The 25,290-nt window shown below is 43.8% G+C and overlaps 1 protein-coding gene across 6 annotated transcripts in view; it reads right to left on the bottom strand.

The window, feature by feature from the left end:
* Positions 1-3,306: 3,306 nt before the first annotated feature.
* PKIG (cAMP-dependent protein kinase inhibitor gamma) overlaps positions 3,307-25,290 on the bottom strand; it is an 82,193-nt gene continuing 60,209 nt past the window's right edge. For all 6 annotated transcript variants that reach the window (XM_061630299.1, XM_061630300.1, XM_061630301.1 and 3 more), the window contains 2 exons: positions 6,766-6,944; positions 3,307-3,714 (listed from right to left, as the gene is read on the bottom strand). In XM_061630299.1, the coding sequence (XP_061486283.1) occupies positions 3,635-3,714; positions 6,766-6,944 (259 nt within the window). In that variant the 3' untranslated portion in view covers positions 3,307-3,634. The remainder of the gene's footprint in view (positions 3,715-6,765; positions 6,945-25,290) is intronic.

Below are 25,290 nucleotides of genomic sequence, written 5' to 3'. Positions count from 1 at the left end.
TGTATGCCTGTTTGCTACTGCTGTTCCTTTTTTTTAAAATGAAAAGGTGCCTCAGGTGGCTGCAGGGTTGACGAGAGGAAGTGGCTGGCAACCCTAGTCCAGATCAGGCCAGTGAGAGACCCCTTTGAGCTCCTGGGCCGTTGGCCAATGCTCCACCTGGCTGCCTGCTGCAGCCAGGCCTGCGAGTTTAAGCAAACAATTAGAAAAAGCCACCTCCATGCATATAAAAGGCAGACAGAGCAGATGATGGCCACAGCGGTAGCTCAGCAAAATGACGAGTAGGAAGTTGTGGTGGCATTGAGCCTCCAGCAGCGGGAGCAGGTTGGGGTCTGCCAGTCCTAACCCAGGGGGGAGTGAAGTGAGATGGCGGAAGAGGAAAGGAGGCTTCACAGCCAGGGGCTTAAAATGGGCACTGGGCTAGCTGACCCTCCACCAGTAACCTAGACGCCCCTCATTGGGGTTTCAGCTTCCCAAATAAAAGTGCTCCTAATGGGGCCCTCATGCTCTGCAGAGGGACTTTGGAGAGGCAAGATGCTGATGGTGAAGCCAACTAAATCCTGCTTAGAGAGTCATATGGTTCAAGATGTGCTTTCCTGTAAAGGGATGGTGCCAAGGAGGAGGAGGTTTGGTTTGAGGAGGAAAACAAGGGGGAAAGCCCCCCCCATAGCCTGTGCCCAGTCCCCCTAAACCTGGAGCCAGCCATCATAGAGTAGCAGAGTTGGAAGGGGCCTACAAGGTTATCGAGTGCTACCCCCCCCCTCATTGCCTTGACAGCAGTTTTCCCAATACCTTTTAGCCTGTAGGGAGAAAAGCAACTGGGGAAGCAATTTTGAGCTGAGAAATGAAATGACAGAGAAAAAGGGTTAAGCAACACTGTGCACCCCTTCCATGTCACTCTTCCACACACTTCACTTAAAAGCAAGCCATAAGGGAATAATCCTGGCATCTCCAACTTAAAGGACCAGGTAGCACATGATGAGAAAGATCCTTCATTGATTAAGGTTCTAATGAGGACAGCCATCTTTTTCCCAAGAACAATCCTGGGAAGATGCTACATCATAATTTAGTGTCATTTCCATGGGGCATAAATTACAAAACAAATGCTGCCAGGCTGCTTGGGGCAGCCAAGCCATTGCTTAAAGCAGTAGTTAATAATTATTTTGTGTGTTTTTTAAATCCTGAGCCACCTCCTCTTTAAAGTAAGGTCCCTCTCTGAAAGTTCTCTGAATTTGCCCACCGTAAGTCACCAATATTCTCTAACTTGTTCTTGCACTCAGGTCCTGCTTGTGGGTTTCCCCCAGGCACCTGTTTGGCCACTGTGAGAACAGGATACTGGACTAGATGGGCCACTGGCCTGATCCAGCAGGCTCTTCTTATGTTCTTAACTTATATGGGGAGGGGTGTGACTAGACCCTTGAAAGAGTGGTGGGTTATTTGGTCCTGCCTTAGTATAGGGAAGCTTCCCATGTTCCTCTCTAGTTTGGCCAGAATGATGTCTTAAATTGAATGTTCACATCTTCCTTTACAGCTAAATATACAAGATCCATTAACTTTGGATTGTTAGGCTGTAGTAAGGTTCTGGGAAATGCTATTTAACCCAGATACAATAACTGGCTGCAATTGATTGGGAACTCTTGTTTCTCTGGGCCTTTGAAAAAGGGGATGTTACACAATTTAAAAGACTATGCTCTTTCAGTAGCATTGGTAATTGTTCCCCACATGTTCAGTCGCCACTGAAACTTTCTGCAGACTTGTCTGTAAAGCTTGCAGCCAGCTCACAGGGGATTTGGCTAAATATAATACTTAACCCAGGCATTCTTAACAGGCTGGAAGCACTAAGTTTAGCATGTCTCCTGTGATACTACAGCTACTAGTGAATATGACCTACTGCCCTCTTTTCCCATTGTGGGTTCATGTAAAGAGACTGAACCAAGAAAACTTGTTTTATAGAACAGAAAAATTACTATTCACTAAGCCCCAGAAAGTAGTTTCTTCACTGACATCAGCCCCTAACTCCTTACCCCAATTAAAGGACAAGGGGAAAAAGCAGAAACTAGCTTCTTGATTGAAAAAGACAAATTAAAACCTGGTGGCTTTCTGGGAGGGGAAGGGGTGACTGGCCTCTTACTGAGAGGGAATGGATTGAGTAGGGGATCTACTAGCCTCTCCTCACCCCCTCAAATTCTCGTATTCTCTTTTGGCCCTGGAAGATGTAGGGTAGAAGTGTCAACTTGCTTTTCAGGAAAGGGGACTGAAGAACTGAGGCAAATAAAAATGAAGTTCAATGACTTACTGGCAAATTAAAATTTAACAAATCACTGATCTGCTCAAGAATTCTTTAAAAGCTACGATGTGAAATTGCTGATCTTGACACACAAAGTAATTTGGGCCCAATATTGGCCCCTGCACCAGAGGGCTGGAAAGCAGCCAATGTAACACCAATTTTTAAGAAGGGATATTGGATGGGTGGGGGGAGAGAAATGAGAAAATGTATATGCCTTAGCTTAATGTTTGTTCTGGGTAAATTGATTAAATACATTATTAAAGGTTAAATTGTCAAGCATTTAGAACAAGCTTTTCTGAAGAATCCTGCAATAGTCCATGGATAGACATGACAGCTGATCATAGGTATTTGTCCCCGCAGCACTGGAACAGTAACTATGTAATTTGGCATAGATCAGATTATAAAACCAGATGAGAACCAGATCTTAAAGTGGTGGAAAAGAGCATAATACATACAGTAAACAAAAACTCATGTAGTTTTTTTTAATTGCTGAAAAACAGGTTCATGAATCTATACCAATTTCAACACAAGACATGACTGTTAACAAAGAATGCAAGACTTTACCAGAGACATTGGAACTCTATAACTTGGTAATGAGTTCGCTTGAAGTAGTGCCACCTTCCCTTTTTCTAAAGCACCATTAAACCAAAGTGCCCGTTCAGCAATGTCAAATCCACTGGTGGGCTGGCGTGAGCCTTTGAATGTTTGTTCTTTTCTACATACCTGAAAAAAGGAGGACTGAGTGACATAAGTAGAAGTGGTATTTCACTGATGCCTCTTTCAAATCCACAGGGAACATTTCCTGTGGAATCCCCATTGAACTGAATTGGTGTTGTGCAATATTACACCTGCTCTTATGCAACTTCCGCAGATTTCATTGGGGTTTATGTTGGAGAAGTGCCTAGTGGATTATATCCTATATTCCCCCTCCCCATGTTCACAACCCAAAATATCAGTACTTCTGAGATGCAGCATGAGCACAGTGAGAGATACAATAAGGCATCTAATAATCTACAGGGACATAGGAATAAATAAATATGTTTATCATGTGGGCATAATGTACCTTGTACAATCAAATCCAAAGTGTATATATTATTACTGAAACAATGTTTTCCTCAACAGGAAAATAGTTGCTAAGGCTCTTTGAGTGGCTCGCATCACTAACACATATTTTGCTATGTAGAGTGATGGAGAAAGTTCATTGGTGGCACCAGCTACCACAGAAAGTGACAGTGAGATCCAGATGGCCATGACAGAGACCTTTAAGTCAGGACTCCTTATTGCAGTTTAATTTCTTAACAGATGGAAGAGCTGTAGTTATCCTTCTTTCTGTAGTCTAAATGAGAGATCTCACAAGGTCGGGCTGTCATCTTGGCTGTTAGGAGTCAATCCAGGTTCCTTCTCGGTAGCATTGGCCTCTTCTTGGTTCTCTGTAAAAAATTGTTAAATGGCAGGTTGTGGGGAAAGACAAATATTTTTTTCTATATGGAATCCAGTGGAAACTCATTTCTTTAGCACATAAAGGTAATTTGGTTAGTACTAATGGTTCACTGGTACTTGCAGGATTGTATTTCACTACATGTGACTGGCTCAGTTTGTGTGCCTTAAATGGATTAGAATGAAAAAGGGGGAAATCCACATTTGGTATTTCCATGCTTAGGTGTACTGAGACCACAGGCCCTTTCAGTCCTGCACGAAAGGGTTTTTCCTGACATATTATACAGCTGCAAGAGTGGCTATATATTATAGCCAGCATGGGTTTTTCACATTCCACCATGTTACATTGAAAATACCCCCATGTCACTCTCAAAACAAAATCTTACAAAACTGAGTTCAGAACTCAGAAACACTTGCTTAACAACCCTCTTAAGTTTTCATGGTGATACACAAAACACTCAGAGACAATCCAAAGTTCAAAGTCTACAACAAGAGTAAAACAATCCAGACTTCTTTCTGTCAGTGGTCTCATAATTTGTTGAAATTAATTAAAAATCAGCCATGTTCACAGAGTACACATAATTCTGTTACTGACCTTGCCCCATACTCTGACCTTCATCTTCCGCAGTTTAAAAGAAAAAAATCCTTGGCTGATGTTTAATTAATTCAGGACAATTGACAGTGAAGTCTATGATAGCGCAGGCATGTTCAGTAAGAACCAACTGTCAGTGTTCTAAAAGCCAGACTAACAGCTGTTTGGCTTGGCTAAGCAGGAGGTCACACCCACGTCAGACATTTATTCCACTTTAAACAGTCATGGTTTCCTCCAAAGAATCCTGGGAAGTGTAGTTTGTGAAGGGTGCTGACAATTCTTAAGAGACTCCTATTCTCCTGACACAGCTCCAATGGCCAGAGTGGTTTAACAGTCAGCCCCTCTTCCCAGAGAATTCTGGGGACTGTAACTCTGTGAAGGGAATAGGAGGTCTCCTAACAACTCTCAGCACCCTTCACAAACTATTTCCCAGGATTCTTTCAGGGAAGTCATGACTGTTTAAAGTGGAATAAATGTCTGGTGTGGATGTGGCCAGGGACAGCTTTGGTTTTAAATTTGGGTGGGAAACTACATGTATCTGCTATAGAATAAAAAAAGGAGGGGAAACCTGAAAAATGATACTGTTAACAATGTTTTCCTTTTGGAAAGGAAAAAGGCTTTCCCTCTGCCCAGTGCCAACCCACTCAATCCCCTCTCCTCCTCCTTCCCCAGGTCAGTTTCACCGATCCTAAGCATGACTGCACAGGAATAAATCCCACTGAAGTCAATAAGTTGCAAATAATCAAACCTGCTCTCCCATCCTCCTCCCTCCTATCCCCTCTCTCCTGTCCCTCCCCTCCCCCTTCCCCTCCCCCTTCCCCTCCCCCTGCCCTCTCCTCCTTCCCCCGTCCCCTCCCCACTCCAGCCCTCCCTCTCCTGTGCTCTGTTTCACCTATCCAAAGCTTGACTGCATGGAAGGAAATCCCACTGAACTCAATAAGCATGCAAATGATGAAACAGGGTGGTACAAACGGGAGCCACATCAGATTGTGCAATTGTGAATGCTCTTCACAAAGTAGATATGCATCAGCATCCACTGTGTGTGGTAGTTCCTTCTATGCCAAGGTAATCTGTGTGCAGAAGTTGCTTCAGTGTGCACATCTACTTTGCTGGATCAGGGCTTTACAGGATATTAAAGTTCAGGCACTGTGTATATTTGTTTGAGCTGTTTAATGATTTCAGCACATTTGAAATCTTTCTGTCTATTTCTGTCTCTCTGGAGACAAGAGGGGGGTAGCAGAAAACCTATATTTGAGTTGTATTGTGTGTTGCGATTTTTATCGTATTGTTCTATTGTATTGAGTTTTGCTTGGTATGCTTTTGTACTGCTATCTTTATTCTGTATATGTTTTTGAGATACTTTTTTTTGTAAGTCGCTTTGAGTTTCATTTTGGAAAAAAGTGACCAATAAATATCATAAATAAAACCTGCCTTCCTCCTCCCCTCTCCCTCCCCCTCCCCCCATGGTTAGTTTCACCTATCCTAAGAATGATTGCAGAGGAGTAAATCCCATTGAACTCAATAAGCATGCAAATGATAGATCCATTGCAAAGGCTCCTGTTTCTTACATCCCCGATTAAAAAGCAGACTCACTGATAGGCAAAAAAAAAACTTTGCAGTTTAAGAATGTACCTATAGTCAACATATTTCTATCAAACTTTAAAAAGCAGGGGAAATTGGGCAGCTAAAGTGAATGTACCAGGGAAGCAGGGGACTGGACCTCCTCTCTGAGATACTGTACTGCCCTACAAACTTGTAAAAATGGTGACACAATTTGGATTGATCTTTCACAGTCCAATCCATTTCCTGTGTAACTTGGAAGAATTTGGTAACGTGTGCCTCAACCCAAATTGTGCTGGCATTTTGACAAATGTGTAGGGTAGTGCAACATCTCAGAGGTCAGTTTCCTGCTCCTCCAGTGCATTCACTATAGCTGCCCAATTTTCCCTGCTTTTTGAAGTTTCATAGAAATATATGTTGGCTATAGGTACATTCTTAAACTGCAAGAGTTTTTTGCCTATTAGTGAATTTATTATTGAAGCTGAAAAGGAAGGATTATAGACTACAAATGTTTTCAGTATTTTTTGGTCCTAAAGAGTATGACCTGTATATAATTAAAGAATATTCATCTCAGTGAGAGAATAGAAGTGATAGAAGCAGAGCTTGGAAAAGTTACTTTTTTGAACTACAACTCCCATCAGCCCCAGCCAGCATGGCCACTGGATTGGGCTGATGGGAACTATAGTTCAAAAAAAGTAACTTTTCCAAGCTCTGGAGAGAAGCATGTCCCTATGTTCATCTGCATTACATAATATATATGCAGTTGGCACACATTTGTGTGATTATTCAGATAAGCCCCATGTAGTCTACAGAGAACATGCTCATCTGAGCTTCCTGAATTAGATCAGCTGCCTGGGAAGTTCCAGCTGAACTTGGGCAAAGAGTAACTCACCTTCCCCTGAAATAGCAATATCCTCCATAGTGCTTGCCAATTTCTCCAGTTTAAGGGCAGCTGCATCTCCCTGAAGGTCAGGGATTGCATTTCTCCGGCCACTCCGGTCACAGCTGATGAAGTCAGAATAGGCAGGCTCAGTCTCCATCATCTCATTTACATTGTATGTGATAGAGTCCCTGTATAACAGAGATGTAAATGGCTGAGAGGATGTCAAAGAGGCATGAGATACATTTTCATTTTTAAAAAATCATGTCTGTCATATAGAATCACTGTAGTTAGTTAACATAAATAAGGAGCCATTTTGAAATTATGCTTTTGGATCTTCTCGGTATAGCTCAGAAGTTGCATGCCAGATCTACTACTATAAGAGAAGATTCATATTGCCAGAGCAAGTGTCCATCTAGCTCAGAAGGAAGTGCCAGATACCATATAGAAAAGAGAAAGTCTTGAAGGTTGTATATTGAGGTCAGTGGATGGACATTTCTGATTTTTCCTCTTAATTTTCTAAAATTAAAAAAAATCTCAGAAGGCTAAGATCAGGAATGGAAGACTGACAGAGGAAGTGACTTCTTTACCCATTTCCTTTGTTCCATTTGCACAAAAGAACTTCCTCAGTCCTCACCAATAGGGATGGATGAATGTCAATTTAATCTGAAATTCAGTTCTCCACATTTCTACATCAGTTTGCAATTTTTAAAAAAACCCTGATGAAACTTCATCAGCATTTTAGTGCAAATTTTGCCTATGTACACATTTTTGCAAAGCAATATTCCTTAATATAATTCAGTTTTACAATTGTTACTGAAAATAACATTTTTATGCATCTGTTTACCCTAGTATATGCATTTTTGCACACATTACTTGGCTGGAGAACTGCATTGCAAAATTTGGAGAAGTGCAAATTTCAAAGGAAGCCTGTGCTTCAGTTCATGTATTGCTTCAGATAGTGTGAATTAGGTAGATACATCTTTAAACACAAACTGAATCAATTTTTCCCTAGCCCTACACACCAGCTACTTTTGGGAAAGCAGCTTGGGGTCTGTGGGAATCCATTTTCAGTAGAGAGATGGCAAGAATTGTGGGCTCTCTAACACTGGAGGCATTGAAGAGGCAGCTGGACAGCCATCTCTTGGGCATGCTTTAACTTTGATTCCTGCATTAAACGGGGTTGGACTTGATGGCCTTATAGGTGCCTTCCAACTCCACTATTCTATGATTCTAAGAAGGCAAAGGTTTAAGCAACCCCTCTTCCTACCACAGTCAGGCTGCCACTCCTGAATTCAGCCTCCTATGGCTGCTTTTCATTTTTAAAAGCAAAGTGAGGAAGAATTGTGAAAGTGCCTGCTCTTGCAATGATCTTTGGCCCGCAGCATCCAATAGCCCAAAAGTTTAGGGCATGGGTGGCCAATCTGTTGGGCATGGAAGCCTCAAGTAGCAAAAGCTGTAGCAGGAAGACAGGGAGCAGGAAGGTCCAAGGGATTGACAATGTATGGTATACAGTTAAGCCTGAACTCCTGTCTGCCTTCCTGTGCTAAGCAGCTGCTGCCTTCTGTTCAGCTCACTAGAACAAAGGCTAATTGAGCAACCCTAGCTATAAAAGTTGGTATAACTTATCCCTATTCCAAACTCCATTCAGAAGCCTCTGAGAGGGGCTACTGCCGACTGAGCTGGCAGGTGAGTGGGGCCCGAGTTTCGAGGATTGGGCCCAAGGTCACATAACCAAGATGAATAGGGTTTGGAATAGATTCTAAGTCTCTCCTTGCCCCATTCCACCCCCAAAATCCCCCTTTTTCAGGACTTAGAGCACCTTCAGTTCCACTGAGCCCTGCCTAAACTGGCAAAGCCCTGGTATGGAATTTATGCCAATTTATATCTGGATGAACTGGGGTGAAGAACGTATGCTGGCCCAGCACCATGTAGCACAGAAACTAAAAAACTGGCCACCACAAGGGACACTTTTGGGATTAATATCCATAATCTGTCAAGAATTAATCCTACTGCTAAAAATAACATCCTTGTCTTCAGCACATCCAATCAAGAGAGTGAGTTCTCAAAATCAGTTATGTGACATGTAAACAGAGACAGTAACAATCTCATGCAATTATTATTGGATCTATGAAAAAGACCAGCCTTTCGACGCATTGTTTGTATCATATTTTTATTCCATTCTAGAAACAAATGAAGAATTGCAAAATGACTTATTTTCTGGCTATAGGCATCTCCATCAAGTATTATACAGATGACCATTAGAAACAGGTAGACAAGGGGATTTCACTTTGCACCCACAAGCTGTTATTGTGCTAAAAAAACTTTTAAAAACAATAAATATTTTAAAAGATGCAATATAATTGACTTACCAAAGCCTTTTGAGCTATACTCATGCTAATTCTGTGCATGCACCACTAATGAATCCCTTATCTGTATGGATGAACAATGTATGAAGCTGCCTTATATTCAATCAGTGGACCATTAGGAACTTAGCAAGCTGCCTTCTACCAAGTCAGACCACTGGTTCATCTACTTCAGTATTGTTAGCTACCAGTAGCTGTCCTTGGTTTCAGAAACAAGTCTTTCCAAGTCTTTCCTACCAACAGATGCCAAGAATTGAACTTGGGACCTTGCGTATGCAAATCATGTGCTCTACCACTGACCTATACATTTCCATTGATCCATCCAACCTAGTAATGTCTACTCTGACTAGAAGCAGCTCCCCGGGGTCTCAAGCAGAGGTCCTTCTCATTGCCTGCCACCTGATCCTTTTAACTGAGAGCCAGTGTGGCGTAGTGGTCAGACTGTTGGACTAGGACCTGGGAGACCAGGGTTCAAATTCTTACTCAGCCATGAAGCTTGCTGGGTGACCTTCGGCCAGTCACAGTGTCTCAGCCTAACCTACTTCTCAGGGTTGTTGTGAGGATAAAATGGAGAGGGAGGAGAACCATGTTCACCACCTTCAGCTGCTTGGAGAAAAGGTGGGGTATAAATGTAGTAATATAATAAATAATTAAATAAATAAACTGGAGATGCTGGGGTTGAACCAGTGACCTTTGACATGGTGTAGTGACGGGTAGAGGGAGATATGGCGTTGTGCGGAAGACTTGCCAGGTGAGGGGAACTCGGCCCAGGCAATTAACGGCTGTGCCTTGTTCCGGTCTCCCCCACAACCACAGGTCTGTTGGTTGTCCTATCAGCCAGCTCTCAGATCTCCGGATGTTGCTTCTAAATGCCAGATCGGTACATAATAAGATCTCTCTCATTCATGACTTAATTGTGGATGAGGTAGCCGATCTGGCATGTATAACTGAGACCTGGGTGGGTGAGCAGGGAGGAGTTAGTCTCTCCCAGCTGTGCCCACCAGGGTACTTGGTTCAGCATCAGGGTAGATCTGAGGGTCGGGGAGGGGGGGTTGCTGTGGTCTATAGGAGTTCCATCTCCCTCTCCAAGCACCCTGTCCATGTGACTACTGGTCTGGAGTGTTTGCATCTTGTGTTGGGCCAACGGGACAGATTGGGGATTCTGTTGGTGTACCGCCCACCCATCTGCCCAATGGACTCCCTAACTGAGCTGACGGAGGTGGTCTTGGATGTATTGTTAAGATCCCCCAGACTGTTGGTGCTGGGGGACGTCAACATTCATGCCGAGACCGCCTTATCTGGGGCGGCTCAGGACTTCATGGTTTCCATGACAACCATGGGGCTGTCACAATATGTTATTGGCCCAACACATGTAGCAGGACATACTCTTGATCTGGTTTTTGCAACTGGACAGGGGGATGGTGATCTGAATGTTGGGAGTTTTACATCAGTCCCTTTGTCATGGACAGATCGCCGCTTGTTGAGGTTTAGACTTACAGCGGCTTTTCCCCTCTGCAAGGGTGGGGGATCTATTAAGATGGTCCGCCCCCAGAGACTGATGACTTCTGGTGATTTTCAAAGAGCTCTGGGGAGTTTTCCGGCTGATAGGGCTGGCGCTCCTGTCGAAACCCTGGTTGAACTGTGGAATACAGAAATGACCCAGGCAGTTGACATGATCGCTCCTGTACGCCCTCTCCTGTGTAGAGCTCATAAAGCTCCATGGTACACTCTGGAGCTGAGAGCGATGAAACAGTCTAGGAGACGGCTTGAGTGCAGACGGAGGCAAACTCCTGATGGATGCAATTATGCACTGGTAAGTGCCTATACTAAGTTATACTTAGGGGCGGTGAGGGCAGCAAAAAACAATATTTTGCTGCCACTATTACATCTTCCATCTCCCGCCTGGCGGAGCTTTTCAAAATTGTCCGAGGTCTATTACATTCTGGCCCTAGGGACACGGTGGAGCCATCTGAGGCCCGCTGCAATGAATTTGCTAGGCACTTCCAGGATAAAATCTCTTGCATCCGCCAGGATTTAGACTCCAATGTTATAGCAGTTGAATCGAATGAGATGTCCAGAGCTCGGCCTTGTCTTGATTTTTTGGATGAGTTTCAGTTGGTACAGCTTGAGGACATTGACAAGGTGCTTGGACTGGTGCGTGCAACCACTTCTAGGTTGGATCCTTGCCCCTCTTGGCTGATAAAAGCTAGCAGGATTGGGACAGCCGGCTGGGCCAGGGAAGTGATTAATGCCTCATTGCGAGAGGGAGTGGTCCCTAGCTGCCTGAAAGAGGCGGTAGTAAGACCACTTCTGAAGAAATCATCTCTGGACCCAGAAAATCTTAATAACTATAGGCCGGTAGCAAATGTTCCATTCCTGGGCAAGGTCCTGGAACAAGTGGTTGCCAACTAGCTCCAGACACTCTTGGATGAGACCGATTATCTGGATCCATTTCAGTCGGGTTTCAGGACTGGTTTTGGTACGGAGACAGCCTTGGTCGCCCTGTATGATGACCTTTGTCGGGAGAAAGACAGGGGGAGTGTGACTCTGCTGATTCTCCTTGATCTTTCAGCGGCTTTTGATACCATCAACCATGGTATCCTTCTGGGGAGACTCGCTGATTTGGGAGTTGGCGGCACTGCTTGGCAGTGGTTCTGCTCCTACTTGGCGGGCCGTCTCCAGAGGGTAGTGCTGGGGGAGCATTGCTCGACATCCTGGGCCCTCCAGTATGGAGTTCCGCAGGGGTCAGTTCTGTCCCCCATGCTTTTTATTATCTACATGAAGCCGCTGGGTGCGGTCATCAGAAGTTTTGAAGTGCGTTGCCATCAGTATGCTGATGACACGCAGCTCTACTTCTCTTTTTCATCTTTTTCAGGTGAGGCTGTCAATGTGCTGAACCAATGCCTGGCTGCGACAATGGACTGGATGAGAGCTAACAAACTGAGGCTCAATCCAGACAAGACTGAGATGCTGTTAGTGGGCGGTTCTCCTGACCTGATGGTGGATGTTCTCCCTGTTCTGGATGGGGTTGCACTCCCCCTGAAGGAGCAGGTTTGTAGCTTGGGAGTTCTTTTAGAACCATCCCTGTCACTCGAGGCACAAGTAGCCTCGGTGGCACAGAGTGCTTTTTACCAACTTCGGATGGTGGCCCAGCTACGTCCCTATCTGGACAGAGAGAACCTCGCTTCAGTTGTTCATGCTCTGGTAACCTCTAAATTAGATTACTGCAATGCGCTCTACGTGGGGCTGCCTTTGAAGACGGTTCGGAAACTGCAGCTCGTGCAAAATACAGCGGCCAAATTGATAACAGGGACCCGGCGGTCCGAACATATAACACCGATTCTGGCCTGCTTGCATTGGCTGCCTATATGTTTCCGAGCCCGGTTCAAAGTGCTGGTGTTAACCTATAAAGCCTTATATGGTTCGGGACCACAATACCTGATGGAACACCTCTCCCGATATGAACCTACCCGTACACCACGCTCAACATCGAAGACCCTCCTCCGGGTGCCTACTCATAGGGAAGCTCGGAGGGTATCAACAAGAAAAAGGGCCTTTTCAGTGGTGGCCCCCGAATTATGGAACAATCTTCCTGATGAGGTATGCCTGGCGCCAACATTATTATCTTTTCGGCGCCAGGTTAAAACTCTCCTCTTCTCCCAGGCATTTTAGTATGTGTTAAAATTGTTTTTTGAAGTTGTTTTAAATTCTCTAAATATGTGGTTTATTGTATTGATGTATGACAGTTGTGAACCGCCCAGAGAGCTTCGGCTATGGGGCGGTATATAAATTTAATAAAATAAAATAAATAAAAATAAATAAATAAATAAATTCTAGTGTCAAACTATGGCTTCTGCATGCTACTGAGGCATATAATATGTACAAAAAAAAAAATAACCAAAGAATATATTTCAGGATGGTGCAAGAAAGAGAAAGAGAGTGGACAGATATTTGAAGGATTTTTAGACCATGGACAGGCTAAAGAGCACAGAGAAATGAGGAGAGAAAGAGTTGGATTACAAGGAGATAAAAGGAAAGGATAAGGACACAGCCCTGGGTTAGTAAGCCCAGTGACAAGCCAGGAGAGAGAAAAGAAGAATTGCAAAAGTGGGGGAATGAAACCACTATACAACAGAAAACTTTAGATGCAGTCAGTAGGAAGGCTACACTACAGGAAATAGGCTAGCTTACTGGTCCTGTGATGAGAACCCAACTGGCAGAGGTCTAACCAGGTAGTCTCTGACAGGATGAGACAACTTGGGGCTCTGAGGACCCACAATTTTGACAATACAGCACCTTAGAAATTCTTATAGAGCATTTTATAGCAATAGAAATAAAAGCAACCTAATGGCTACTATTCTCACAGTGACCAATCAGATACCTATAAGAACCCCACAATCAGCATCTGAATGCAACTGCAGTCCCACCGCCTGCGATTCCCAGCAACTGGCATTCAGAGGCATATTGCCTCTAATAGTGACAGTATAACACAGTCATCATGGCTAGTGGCCATTGATAGCCTATCATTATCATTCTCATCAAACCAGTCCTGATGTTTCTTAGTTTGGTAACTAATAGTTTGTTCACATGCTGCAATAATGGAAGTCTTCAGTTTAATCCAGTGTTCCTCGACATTTTCAGGGAGTTCCGTCGGTAGATGTTTCTTGAGAGTTGTTTGAAAGCAGGCTCGCTTAATAGGATCTCAATGGGCATGGATGTTCATTTTATGCCTTGGTTTTCTTCCTTGGAGCCTACGTTGAGGAACAATATTAATGGCCATAGTGGATCGAATTAATTGGTGATCTGTCCAGCAGTCATCAGCACTCGTCATGGCCCTAGTGAGGAGTACATCACAATGATCTCTGGCACGGACAATTACGTAATCCAGGAGATGCCAGTGTTTTGACCGAGGGTGCTTCCATGATGTTTTAAATTTATTTTTCTGATGAAAGAGTGTGTTTGTAATAACAAGATTATGCTCTGCACATTTAGTCAGAAGTAGAATGCCATTCAGGTTGCTATTGCCAACTCCTTCTTTCCTTTTTTTTTTTTCAATAATTTTTATTCAAATTTTCATAAAACATACAAGACAAAATCATAAAACATTCAAAGACAAAAAACAAAATCAAAAATAGTTAAACAAAAAGAAAAAAAGAAAAAAAAACAAAAATAAAAAATAAAGAGTAAAATATTGACTTCCCATTTGTCAAAGATCAAATCAGTTATAAGTCTATAATATATAGCAATCCTGTCTCTTAAGTCATATTATAAAATCACTTTCCTCCAGTAGTTATCTTACTTAATCATCAAATCTCATAAACATTACTTTATTCTTTCCACAAAAAGTCAAAGAGAGATTTCAATTCTTTAAGAAATATATCTATCAATTTTTTTTTTCCAGATAAGCATATCGATTAATCCATCTCATTACTAATTATGATAATCTTATTGTCATAACCATAGTCAAAATAAACATTTCAATTAATCCATCACATCAGAATCTGTTAGGTTCAGTAATTTCAGTAGCCATTGTTCTATTATCTCTATTAGTTCCATTTTCCATCTTCCATCTTCAGTAGTCTTGTTAAGTCCAGTAATTTCAATATCCAATCTTCCATTATCAGTATTCCATAATAATCTTGCTGTCAAAGCCATAGTCATATAGTAAGAGTCTGATGGGAATTACCTCTATCCCAAATATTTTCTTGCCATCCATTCTGAATAGGTTGCTGAAATACTGCTGTAAAATCATATCTCTGTTCTTTTTTTCAAAATACACTGGGTCATCTCTTAAAAGTTTTTCCATTGTCACATGGCTGCAGTTAATTCCATAGATTTTCTCTATATTGGGCTCCATCACATCATTCCAGTCCAGAAGATAATCCATGCCATTGATAACTTTATCTCTAGAATCTTCATTAATTTCTTCAGAGATAACATTGAGTTCCAAACAATAGATTTTATTTCTAAAGTCCATAGACTCCAAATCTTGTTCCTGTTCCACGTTTGTTCCAATCTCCGGGATCTCCTCTCTCACAGGGACCCCTATTCCAGTCTCCAGGGTCTCCTCTCTCACAGGGACCCCTGTTCCAATCTCCGGGGTCTCCTCTCTCACAGGGACCCCTTCCAGGGTCACCTCTCTCACAGGGACCCTTATATCTTTAATCTCCTGCTTCATTTTACTCAATTCAATTTTCGTTATCTCAATCTCATCCATTATTTTCTGAAACATAGTTATTTCCAGATTCTCAGCCACTTTCTTAATTGCCATTTTAAAAGAAAAATATAGGAAAACCACTTCTTATTTCAGCAACAATTGGGTTAATACTCCAAACTTGGTGACATCACAGTATAAACAGAGCAGACAGCCTTATCTCTCCAATAGTTAAGTAAACAAAATGCAGTTCCCAGGATCGAAACAATTAATGGCAATCGTCAAGAAACAGATTCGTCAAAATAAAATAGACCAAAAAGAGAGTAGTCTCAAAACAGTATAATATTTTTCAAAATAAAAATCTGGAATAGAAATCCCTCTTCTGTGTGTATCTTTAGAATGCAAATCCAGGACAGCTTTTTGCAACAAAAACAGAGATAAGCTATTAATTAGTGCGTAGCAGAGAGAAGTTACGGCTCCCCAGTGAGATGTCAAAAACCGATCAATCTGGCAAATCTCTTTTAAACAGCAACAATTTAAGTCAAGTAAAAGAAAAATATAGAAAGAAGGGTGCTTGCCTGTTAATGCGTTCTCTCTTAGAAGATAAGATGAACGTTCGCTTTAACAGATAGAGCTTGCTGTTGAAAATCCGTCCCACCTTCGTCGGCTGGACCTCGTCCCATAAATTAATGAGATCTGGTCGTCCCAACAAAAATAGGCTTTGAGGTTAATCTCTTCGTTTCTCCCTACCCGGGAGAAGTTTAATCAGTCAAAAAAAAAGAAAAAACTGACTGATATATCTGAATAAGCTTCTTTTGAGGCAGGAGCCCGTCTCAAAAGCAGGCACAGGCTAAGTCACCCTTCCCGGAAGTCCCAACTCCTTCTTTCCCAATGGTTTCTGGCTATAAATCGAAATCACGCCCAACTCTTGCACTGAAATCACCCAAGAGGATAATTTTGTCCTCCTTAGGTATCTCTAATAAGATGGCGTCCAGCTGGTTATAAAAATTTCCTTGATGTCTTCATCAGCATCTGATGTTATTGCATAAGCACTTACAATAGTTGCCTGCTGGTTTTTGGCAAGTTTTAACGGGAGAGTTGAGAGATGTTCATTAATGCCAATAGGAACTTCTGACAAGAGCTTCAGAAGATTATTTTTAATAGCAAAGCCTACTCCATGTATTCATCGTTCTTGTTCAGGCAGTCCTTTTCAGGAGAAGGTATAATCTCTTTTTTCTTCCTTCAGTTGTCCTTCTCCTGCTCTTCGAGTCTCTTGCAGTGCTACTATGTCAATATTAAAACGTCTCAACTTCCTTGTGATGATGGCAGTCCTGCGTTCAGGACGTTCACTATCTGTATTGTCCAGCAATGTCCATATATTCCATGTTCCAAAATTCAATTGTCTTTTGCGACCGCTAAGTGGTGACCCCACTGGAGGCGGTAATCCAGTCAGGGAGAGAGATGAGGCAGACTATGTTTAGGGCACCTTTTCTAGCCCCCTCCCCATACGGGGTGAGCAGAGTGGATCCTGAATAGGACTGCTCAGTCGTGGATATAGCTGCTGAACTACTCAACTGCCTTGGTCCTTGAGCCAGGATGACTGAGTCTGTATCCACCGCCCACGCGCCGAACCATGACTGTCAGGCCCAGGATGAGACTCAGGAACCAGACCAGGGGTTGTAAGTAATTCAGTTTTTATTAGAGTAATGTCCAAACAAAGACTGTGTCTTCTCATGAAGCAGTACAGAAATACAGGTCCTGCGGCATTGAGAGAAAGTTGACAGAGCAAGGGGCTGCTTTCCCGCCGGTTCTTTAAGAAGGGGCCAAACGGGCGCGCAACCTTTCGCTCCTCCTTAACTGCCCCTCAGGCACTACCCGCCTTCCCCCCCTTCTCTCTTGTCTTTTCAAATGTCTTCGTGTGCGCGGCGAAGGGGGAAGCATCGGCCCCTCCTCTTCTGAAGGTTCCGATTCCAGTATGGGGGATGGGGGGGGCTGATGGTAAACTGACTCACGGCTTTTCTGCCTTGGGCAGCCCTCCCTCTTCCCCCTCCTGTTCTGAGCTTCGGAGCAGGGGAGGCGTGGGAATGTCCAGGGAAGATTCTGAAACTCCAAAGCTCTCAGGCTCTCTGTTGCTAGGCAACTCTATCTCTGGCATTTCCTCTGCTTCGTCTTCGCTCCACTCGGGCAAAGTTGCTCCCCCTCCTCCCTGCCATCCGTCTGAATCCTCTTCTTCCAACCCCTCGGGACCCCAACTCTGCCTCCCGACAATGACTAGGGGCTTCCGGATTTCACAGTCCATTTGCCAATCGCCATGGGACTTTTGGTTTGGTGTGCTTGGAAGACGCCTGCACATGAATTTGTTTTATGTGGGGAGATCGGCGCACGACGATCAACACACAGTCTTGACAGAAAAAGGCTTTGATCCAATGGCATGGATACCACGACAATTGGAAGTCTTTTATCTGCTGCAGCCTTCATCCGCCTTCATAGCCGTTGCAATGTACACATTGTTATCCTCTGCCTGTTCTGCCATTGAGAACTTTCTTGGGTCGTTCTTTGTCTGGTTCCTCTCCCTCGACCTTACCACCATGGGTGACCCTGCTGGGAGTACATGACTCCTGACGGCATCGCTCACAGGGTTCATTGGAATTTCTCCTTCTTGGGCTCCTGCTCTGCACTTGGGCACCTTGCAGGACCAGGCCCCAGGTGGCATTTTACGTGGGAAGAAGAACGGTCTTAGAGCTGGCGTTTGGGCGCACAGAATACGGGACTGTGTCTTCTGTGTGGGTTTGAAGTGGATGAATGGGTGTTATATGAGTGTATGTTGTGAGTGAATGTGTATTTTTATGTATATGAGTTTTTTGTATTTATAGTTTATCATGTGCCTCGGGAAGAGATTTTATCATCAAGAGGGGAGACCTGAGGGGGCCCCAATTGCCGTAGTGACGGGTAGAGGGAGGTATGGTGATATGAGAGGGACGTGCCAGGTAAGGAGAACGCAGCCCAGACATGTAGTGGCTGTGCCGCGTTCTGGTCCTTCTCATACCCGCAGGGTTGTTGGTTGTCCTATCAGCCAACTCTCAGATCTCCAGTTGCTGCTTTTTAATGCCAGATCGGTACATAATAAAACCTCCCTCGTCCATGATTTGATTGTGGATGAGGTGGCCGATCTGGCATGTATAACCGAGACCTGGGTGGGCGAACAGGGAGGAGTTAGTTTGTCCCAGCTCTGCCCACCGGGGTATCTGATTCAGCATCATGGTAGATCTGAGGGTCGGGGAGGGGGGGTCGCTGTGGTCTATAAGAGTTCCATCTCACTCACCAAGCACCATGTCCATGCAATCACTGGTCTGGAGTGTTTGCACCTTGTGCTGGGCCAGAGGGACAGACTGGGAATCCTTTTGGTGTACCGCCCACCTTGCTGCCCAATGGCTTCCCTAACTGAGCTGACGGAAGTGGTCTCGGAGATACTGTTGAGATACCCCAGACTATTAGTACTGGGAGATCTCAACATTCATGCTGAGGCTACTTTGTCTGGGGCAGCTCAGGACTTCATGGCCGCCATGACAACCATGGGGCTGTCTCAATATGTTAGTGGCCCAACACATACATCGGGGCATACTCTTGACCTGGTCTTTGCTACTGGACATGGGGATAGTGATCTGGATGTGGGGAGTTTTACATCTCTCCCATTGTCATGGACAGATCATTGCTTGCTGAAGTTTAGACTTTCAGTAGCCTTTTCCCTCTGCAAGGGTGGGGGACCTATTAAATTGGTCCGCCCCCGGAGACTAATGAATTCTGAAGGTTTTCAAAAGGCTCTGGGGGTTTTTCCGGCTGACAAGACTGGCGCTCCTGTCGAAGCCCTGGTCAATCTGTGGAATACAGAGATGACCCGGGCTGTTGACACGATCGCTCCTGCGCGCCCTCTCCTATGTAGAGCTCATACAGCTCCTTGGTATACTCCGGAGCTGAGAGCGATGAAACAAGACAGGAGGCGGCTTGAGCGGAGATGGAGACGAACTCCCGACGAATGCAATTATGAGCTGGTTCGTGCTTCTACTAAGCTCTATGTAGGAGCGGTGAGGGCGGCAAAAAAACAACATTTCGCCGCCACTATTCAGTCATCTCTCTCACGCCCACGGGAGCTTTTTAAAGTGGTTCGTGGCCTACTTCATCCAGGCCTACAAGATACGGCAGATACATCGGTAGCTCGATGTAATAAATTTGCTGAACACTTCCAGCATAAGATCTCATGCATTCGCCGGGACTTAGACTCCTATTTAATAGCAGTTAATCCTACTGAGGTGTCCAGAGCACAGTCTTGTCATGTTTTGTTGGATGAGTTTCAGTTGGTTCAGCTCGAGGACGTGGACAAGGTGCTTGGACAGGTTCGTGCGACCACTTCGGTACTGGATCCTTGCCCCTCTTGGCTAATTAAAACTAGCAAGGAAGGAACAGTTGGCTGGGCCAAGGAAGTGATTAATGCCTCTTTACGAGAGGGAGTGGTCCCTGGCTGTCTGAAAGAGGCGGCAGTGAGACCACTCCTGAAAAAACCTTCCTTGGACCCAGAGGATGTCAGCAGCTACAGACCAGTAGCCAATGTTCCGTTCCTGGGCAAGATCCTGGAACGTGTGGTTGCTGACCAGCTCCAGGCGCTATTGGATGAAACCGATTATCTAGATCCATTTCAATCGGGGTTCAGGCCTGGTTTTGGCACTGAGACTGCCTTGGTCGCCCTGTTTGATGACCTATGTCGGGAGAGAGACAGAGGGAGTGTAACTCTGTTGATTCTCCTTGACCTCTCAGCGGCTTTTGATACCATTGACCATGGTATCCTTCTGGAGAGGCTTGCGGAATTGGGAGTTGGAGGCACTGCTTGGCAGTGGTTCCGCTCCTACTTAGCGGGTCGTCTCCAGAAGATACTGCTTGGGGAACATTGCTCGACACCGTGGGTTCTCCAATGTGGGGTCCCGCAGGGTTCGGTTCTGTCTCCCATGCTTTTTAACATTTATATGAAGCCTCTGGGGGCGGTCATCAGGAGTTTTGGAGTGCGTTGTCATCAGTATGCTGATGACACGCAGCTCTACTTCTCCTTTACATCTTCTTCAGGTGAGGCAGTCGACGTGCTGAACCGTTGCCTGGCTGCGACAATGGACTGGATGAGAACTAACAAACTGAGACTCAATCCTGACAAGACTGAGATGCTGTTGGTGGATGGTTTCTCTGATCGGATGGTGGATATATACCCTGTCCTGGATGGGGTTACACTCCCCCTAAAGGAACAGGTGCGTAGTCTGGGAGTCATCTTAGACTCTTCCCTCACACTTGAGGCTCATGTAGCCTCGGTGGCCCGGAATGCGTTCTACCAACTTCGGTTGGTAGCCCAGCTACGTCCCTATCTGAGTAAGGAGGACCTCTCATCAGTGGTACATGCTATGGTAACCTCGCGTCTGGACTACTGCAATGCGCTTTACGTAGGGCTACCTTTGAAGACGATTCGGAAGCTACAGCTAGTGCAAAATGCGGCAGCCAGACTGCTAACAAGAACTAAGCGGTCTGAGCATATAACACCTGTGCTAGCCCGTTTGCACTGGCTTCCAATATGCTTCCGGGCCAGATTCAAAGTGTTGGTACTTACCTATAAAGCCTTATACGGCGCGGGACCACGATATCTGTCGGAACGCCTCTCCCGATATGAACCGGCCCGTACACTACGGTCTACTACGAAGGCCCTCCTCCGGGTTCCGACTCATAGGGAAGCCCGGAGAGTGGTGACAAGATCTAGGGCCTTCTCAGTGGTGGCCCCCGAACTATGGAATGGTCTCCCCGAGGAGGTGCGCCTGGCGCCGACACTATCATCTTTTCAGCGCCAGGTTAAAACCTTTCTCTTCTCTGAGGCATTTTAATTCCTGTTAATTGTAAATTATTATATTTTGATTTTAGACTGTACAGTTTTGTGTACAGTTTTGTGTTATTTTTATTGTATTTTTAATGTTCACCGCCCAGAGAGCTGTTGCTAGTCGGGTGGTATATAAGCTTAATTAAATAAATAAAATAAATAAATAAATAACATGCAAGCCCACTCACTACTACAAGGTTATATTGCACATATAAATGTGGGGTGGGGGGCAGAGTGAATTAAAACCAAAGGGACACATAATCCAAACCCCAAAACAAGTTGTTCATTTGCCTGATTGGCTGCAACACAAAGCAAAACCAAAACTAAAATTCTTACCACGGCTGTTAGACTATAAGGAAAAGCAAAAGCAAAAGTAAAGTTGTGATTGCATAAAACTGTGTTTAAATATATTTCATTTATTTTCCCTTATTAAGATATTTTTAACATGTAAAACGAATGTGGTGCACTTTTGTATGCTAAATACAAGTCAAATAGTAAGTCAGTTTCTAATTAATTTCAGGCAATGGAACTTTTTATAGAAAATGCACATCACTGCATTGGAGCATTAACAGTCTTTGATAATATCCCCCTTTCTAAACAATGAATGTAAAATCTGTTCAGTGTTGTTTTATTAAGTGGACTGTAGTCATTGTCTTCCTCTAGGATGCACACTAACGTGGTGAGGGGGTTTGAGAGTGTCGAAGAAGCTGAGAGCAATGCCGTCAGAAGTCTAGACCAAGAGGCTAGAATCCTAGCAGGTCACCCAAGGCTGAATGATCAAAGCTGAGACACCAGACTAAGATGCATCCAGACTCGGAGGAAGGCAATGGTAAACCACCTTTGAATATCTCTTACCATGAAAACCCTATGAACAAAGTATCCAAAATGCAACATGAGAATACTGCTGAAAGATGAGACCCCCAGGTCAGATGGCACTCAGCGAGCTACTGGGGAAGAACAACGGACAATGTCATGCTCTCCTCAGAGGACTCATCCGAGGAGGCAGAGGAATGGGGGACCGCAGACTCAGGAGTGGGGACAAGCAGGGAGACAGCCCAGGTCCCTTCACCAGACCAGAGCAAGCCCGAGGGTGCCTGCCTGCCTGCCAGAATCAGGAAGCGACCAGGAGGCTGCCCCTTCCTCAGCAGAGAGAAGACACCAACAGGTGTTGCAGCAACGAAGGAAATCAGCGCGATTAAGGAGCAGGAGAGCTTGTCAAGGATTATCAATATCTTGGCACACTCATTAACCAAAATGGAGACAATAGCCAAGGAATCAGAAGAAGGCTAGGACTGGGGAGGGCAGCTATGAGAGATCTAGAAAAGGTCCTCAAATGCAAAGATGTATCGCTGAACACTAAAGTCAGGATCATTCAGACCATGGTATTCCCGATCTCTATGTATGGATGTGAAAGGTGGACAGTGAAAAAAGCAGGGAAGAGAAAAATCAACTCATTTGAAATGTGGTATTGGAGGAGAGCTTTGTGGATACCATGGACTGTGAAAAAGACAAATAACTGGGTGTTAGAACAAAATAAACCAAAAGTATCACTAGCAGCTAAATTGATGAAACTGAGGCTATCATACTTTGGACACATAATGAGAAGACACGATTCACTAGAAAAGACAATAATGCTGGGAAAAACAGAAGGGAGTAGAAAAAGAGGAAGCCAAGAGATGGATTGATTCCATAAAAGAAGCCACAGACCTGAACTTACAAGATCTGAACAGGGTAGTTTATAACAGATGCTACTGGAGGTCGCTGATTCATAGTGTTGCCATAAGTCAAAATCTGCTTGAAGGCACATAACAACATAGTTGATGTAGAGGCCTCCAGTGCTTTGTGGTTTGTATAAAATTGGAGGGGGGGGAAGAACTATGTGCACCACTTTGAGCAGCTTGGGGAAAATGCAAGATATAAATGTAATGGTAAACAAATAAGAGTGCCATGCCCCCAAGACAAAACTGGTTGTAAAATCTGGATGGGATTCTGCCACCCTTCACTAACCATGATATGATTAAGTGTCATCATTATTTACAAGTGTTTAGTTTATCAGTGCTCAGGTTGACCACTCACAGTCCATGTACTGTAGAGAAAGAGTTTTGTTCTCTTGCTGCAAATGACTAGTTAAGGCCCACAGAAAGAACAAGCACTACAAGGAAGGTTACTCCATGGGGCTAATCCTATGAAGCTACTTGTTGCTCAAAAATGCAAGTGCAGTTCAGTTCATGTCATAATATGCTTGTTTCCTTTTTCCTCCTTTAATCTGGTGTCTTGCCCTTCATAGATGAACTCTGTATGAACAGTGAATCCTACACAATTGTACAGCAGCAGAGAAACAACAACTTCCAGACAACATGCTTTCTTCAGGTGCCTCCAGACTGTTGCTATTTTGCAGGAGAGATTCAAGTGCATACAGGAACTTTGGGTTTGCACAATTAAAGAGGATCAAAGTGTTCTGTCAACCTAGCACAACAAATTCACTTAAAAAAAAGGATCTGACAGGATGATAGATAAACACCCCACAAGCAAATCAGGATGAATGCAGGATGTTCATTATTGTATAACTGACTATAAACAAATCAGAACTAATGCTCAATAAAGCCCAGATATAATCTAAATTCCACATAAGCTTTATACAAGCAAATCAAGATGAATGCTCAATACATAGGTTGTCTGGAGCAGCCCTTCCTCCGTCCTTAGCTTAGCAGTTTTGCTACGAAGGTACTGCCTTTCCCAGACATTAAACCCTTCTCACACACACCCAACTCAGCTGCAAAAGTCCATGATTGATGAGGTGCTAATGGAACACAGTGCTAAAAACTGATTACCCTTCACCTTCAACATAATAAAGATATCCCTTTCTCTAACAAAGGCATTCTGCCATCTCAAGAAATATGATCTGTCTGTGATCCAAAATGGAAAGACCTGATCTGAACTCCTGAAGTCAATGAGATTCTCACTGTCTTTCCTCTTGTCTAGATCCAAATTATCTTATTCAGGTTCTCAGAATACCAGCTTTCCTTTTCAGTTGTGATGCCATCCTTCTGGAGCTATTTCCTGAAACAAGTATTTTATAAAATGTAACGAACAAATTGATCAGGTTGGTACACTGGCATGAGAAGCAAGCTTACATTAGTTGGCTTGACACAGAGTTGACACTATAGCCGTATTCAAGAGCAGCGCGCAGTTTTGCAGGGACCAGTGGGAAGGAGGCTTTTAGAAAAGTGGATGGGTACCCAGCATTAAAAAGAGGCTCTCGAGAGCATGGCCGACTGGCCTCTGGCCCAAATTAAGAACAAATTAAGAACAAAGAGCTGTCAAACCCACAAAAGCCCATCAGAAGGCATTTGATGAATTGCAAAAATCAAGAGGATTGGCAGGAGGGGACTAAACAGAACTCCTATTTTATTACTAGCTTTCACAGCAGCTACTATAAATTTATTTATTATGTTTATATCCCGCCCTTCCTCCCAGTAGGAGCCCAGGGCAGTAAACAAAAGCACTAAAAACACTCTAAACATCATAAAAACAGACTCTAAAATATATTACAACAAAACATCCTTAAAAACATATTAAAACAAAACACCTTTAAAAACATCTTTTTTTAAAAAAAGCTTTAAAAACATATTAAAAAGCATAATAGTCCTAAATAATAGTCATTTGCTGTTATTTCTAACAACATGTATTGGGAATGGCAAGTTGGTGCCAATCACTTAGAATTATGCCATTTTATTATTTATTTAATTATTTATTATTTGATTTATATCCCACCCTTCTCCCAGCAGGAGCTCAGCCATGAAGCAGAGGGAATTGCAACTTATTCCCCACATCCCTGCATGACAAGCTGCACTTGTAGAATGTTTGTCTTCTTAAAGACCTGTTAAAGGGATATGAGCACTCTTTCCTTTGCATCTGGATGCTCTATTGCAGAAGCTTTCAAACTTTTTTTTTATCAAAGCACTGGAAATTTGCTGGAGGAAGGTGCAGGATAGAAATCTAATAAATAAAATAAGTCTAATAAAAATAATACTAATAAAAATAACAGCAAATAATTTGTTTTGTTCTACAAATCAAAGCATACACATACTTCATATGAAACTCTGTTTTCTTCT

This window comes from Rhineura floridana, chromosome 6 (genome assembly GCF_030035675.1).
Source record: "Rhineura floridana isolate rRhiFlo1 chromosome 6, rRhiFlo1.hap2, whole genome shotgun sequence".
Taxonomy (NCBI): domain Eukaryota; kingdom Metazoa; phylum Chordata; class Lepidosauria; order Squamata; family Rhineuridae; genus Rhineura; species Rhineura floridana.
The sequence above is the reverse complement of the archived record's forward strand: the minus strand, read 5'-3'. Positions and strand labels throughout refer to the sequence as shown.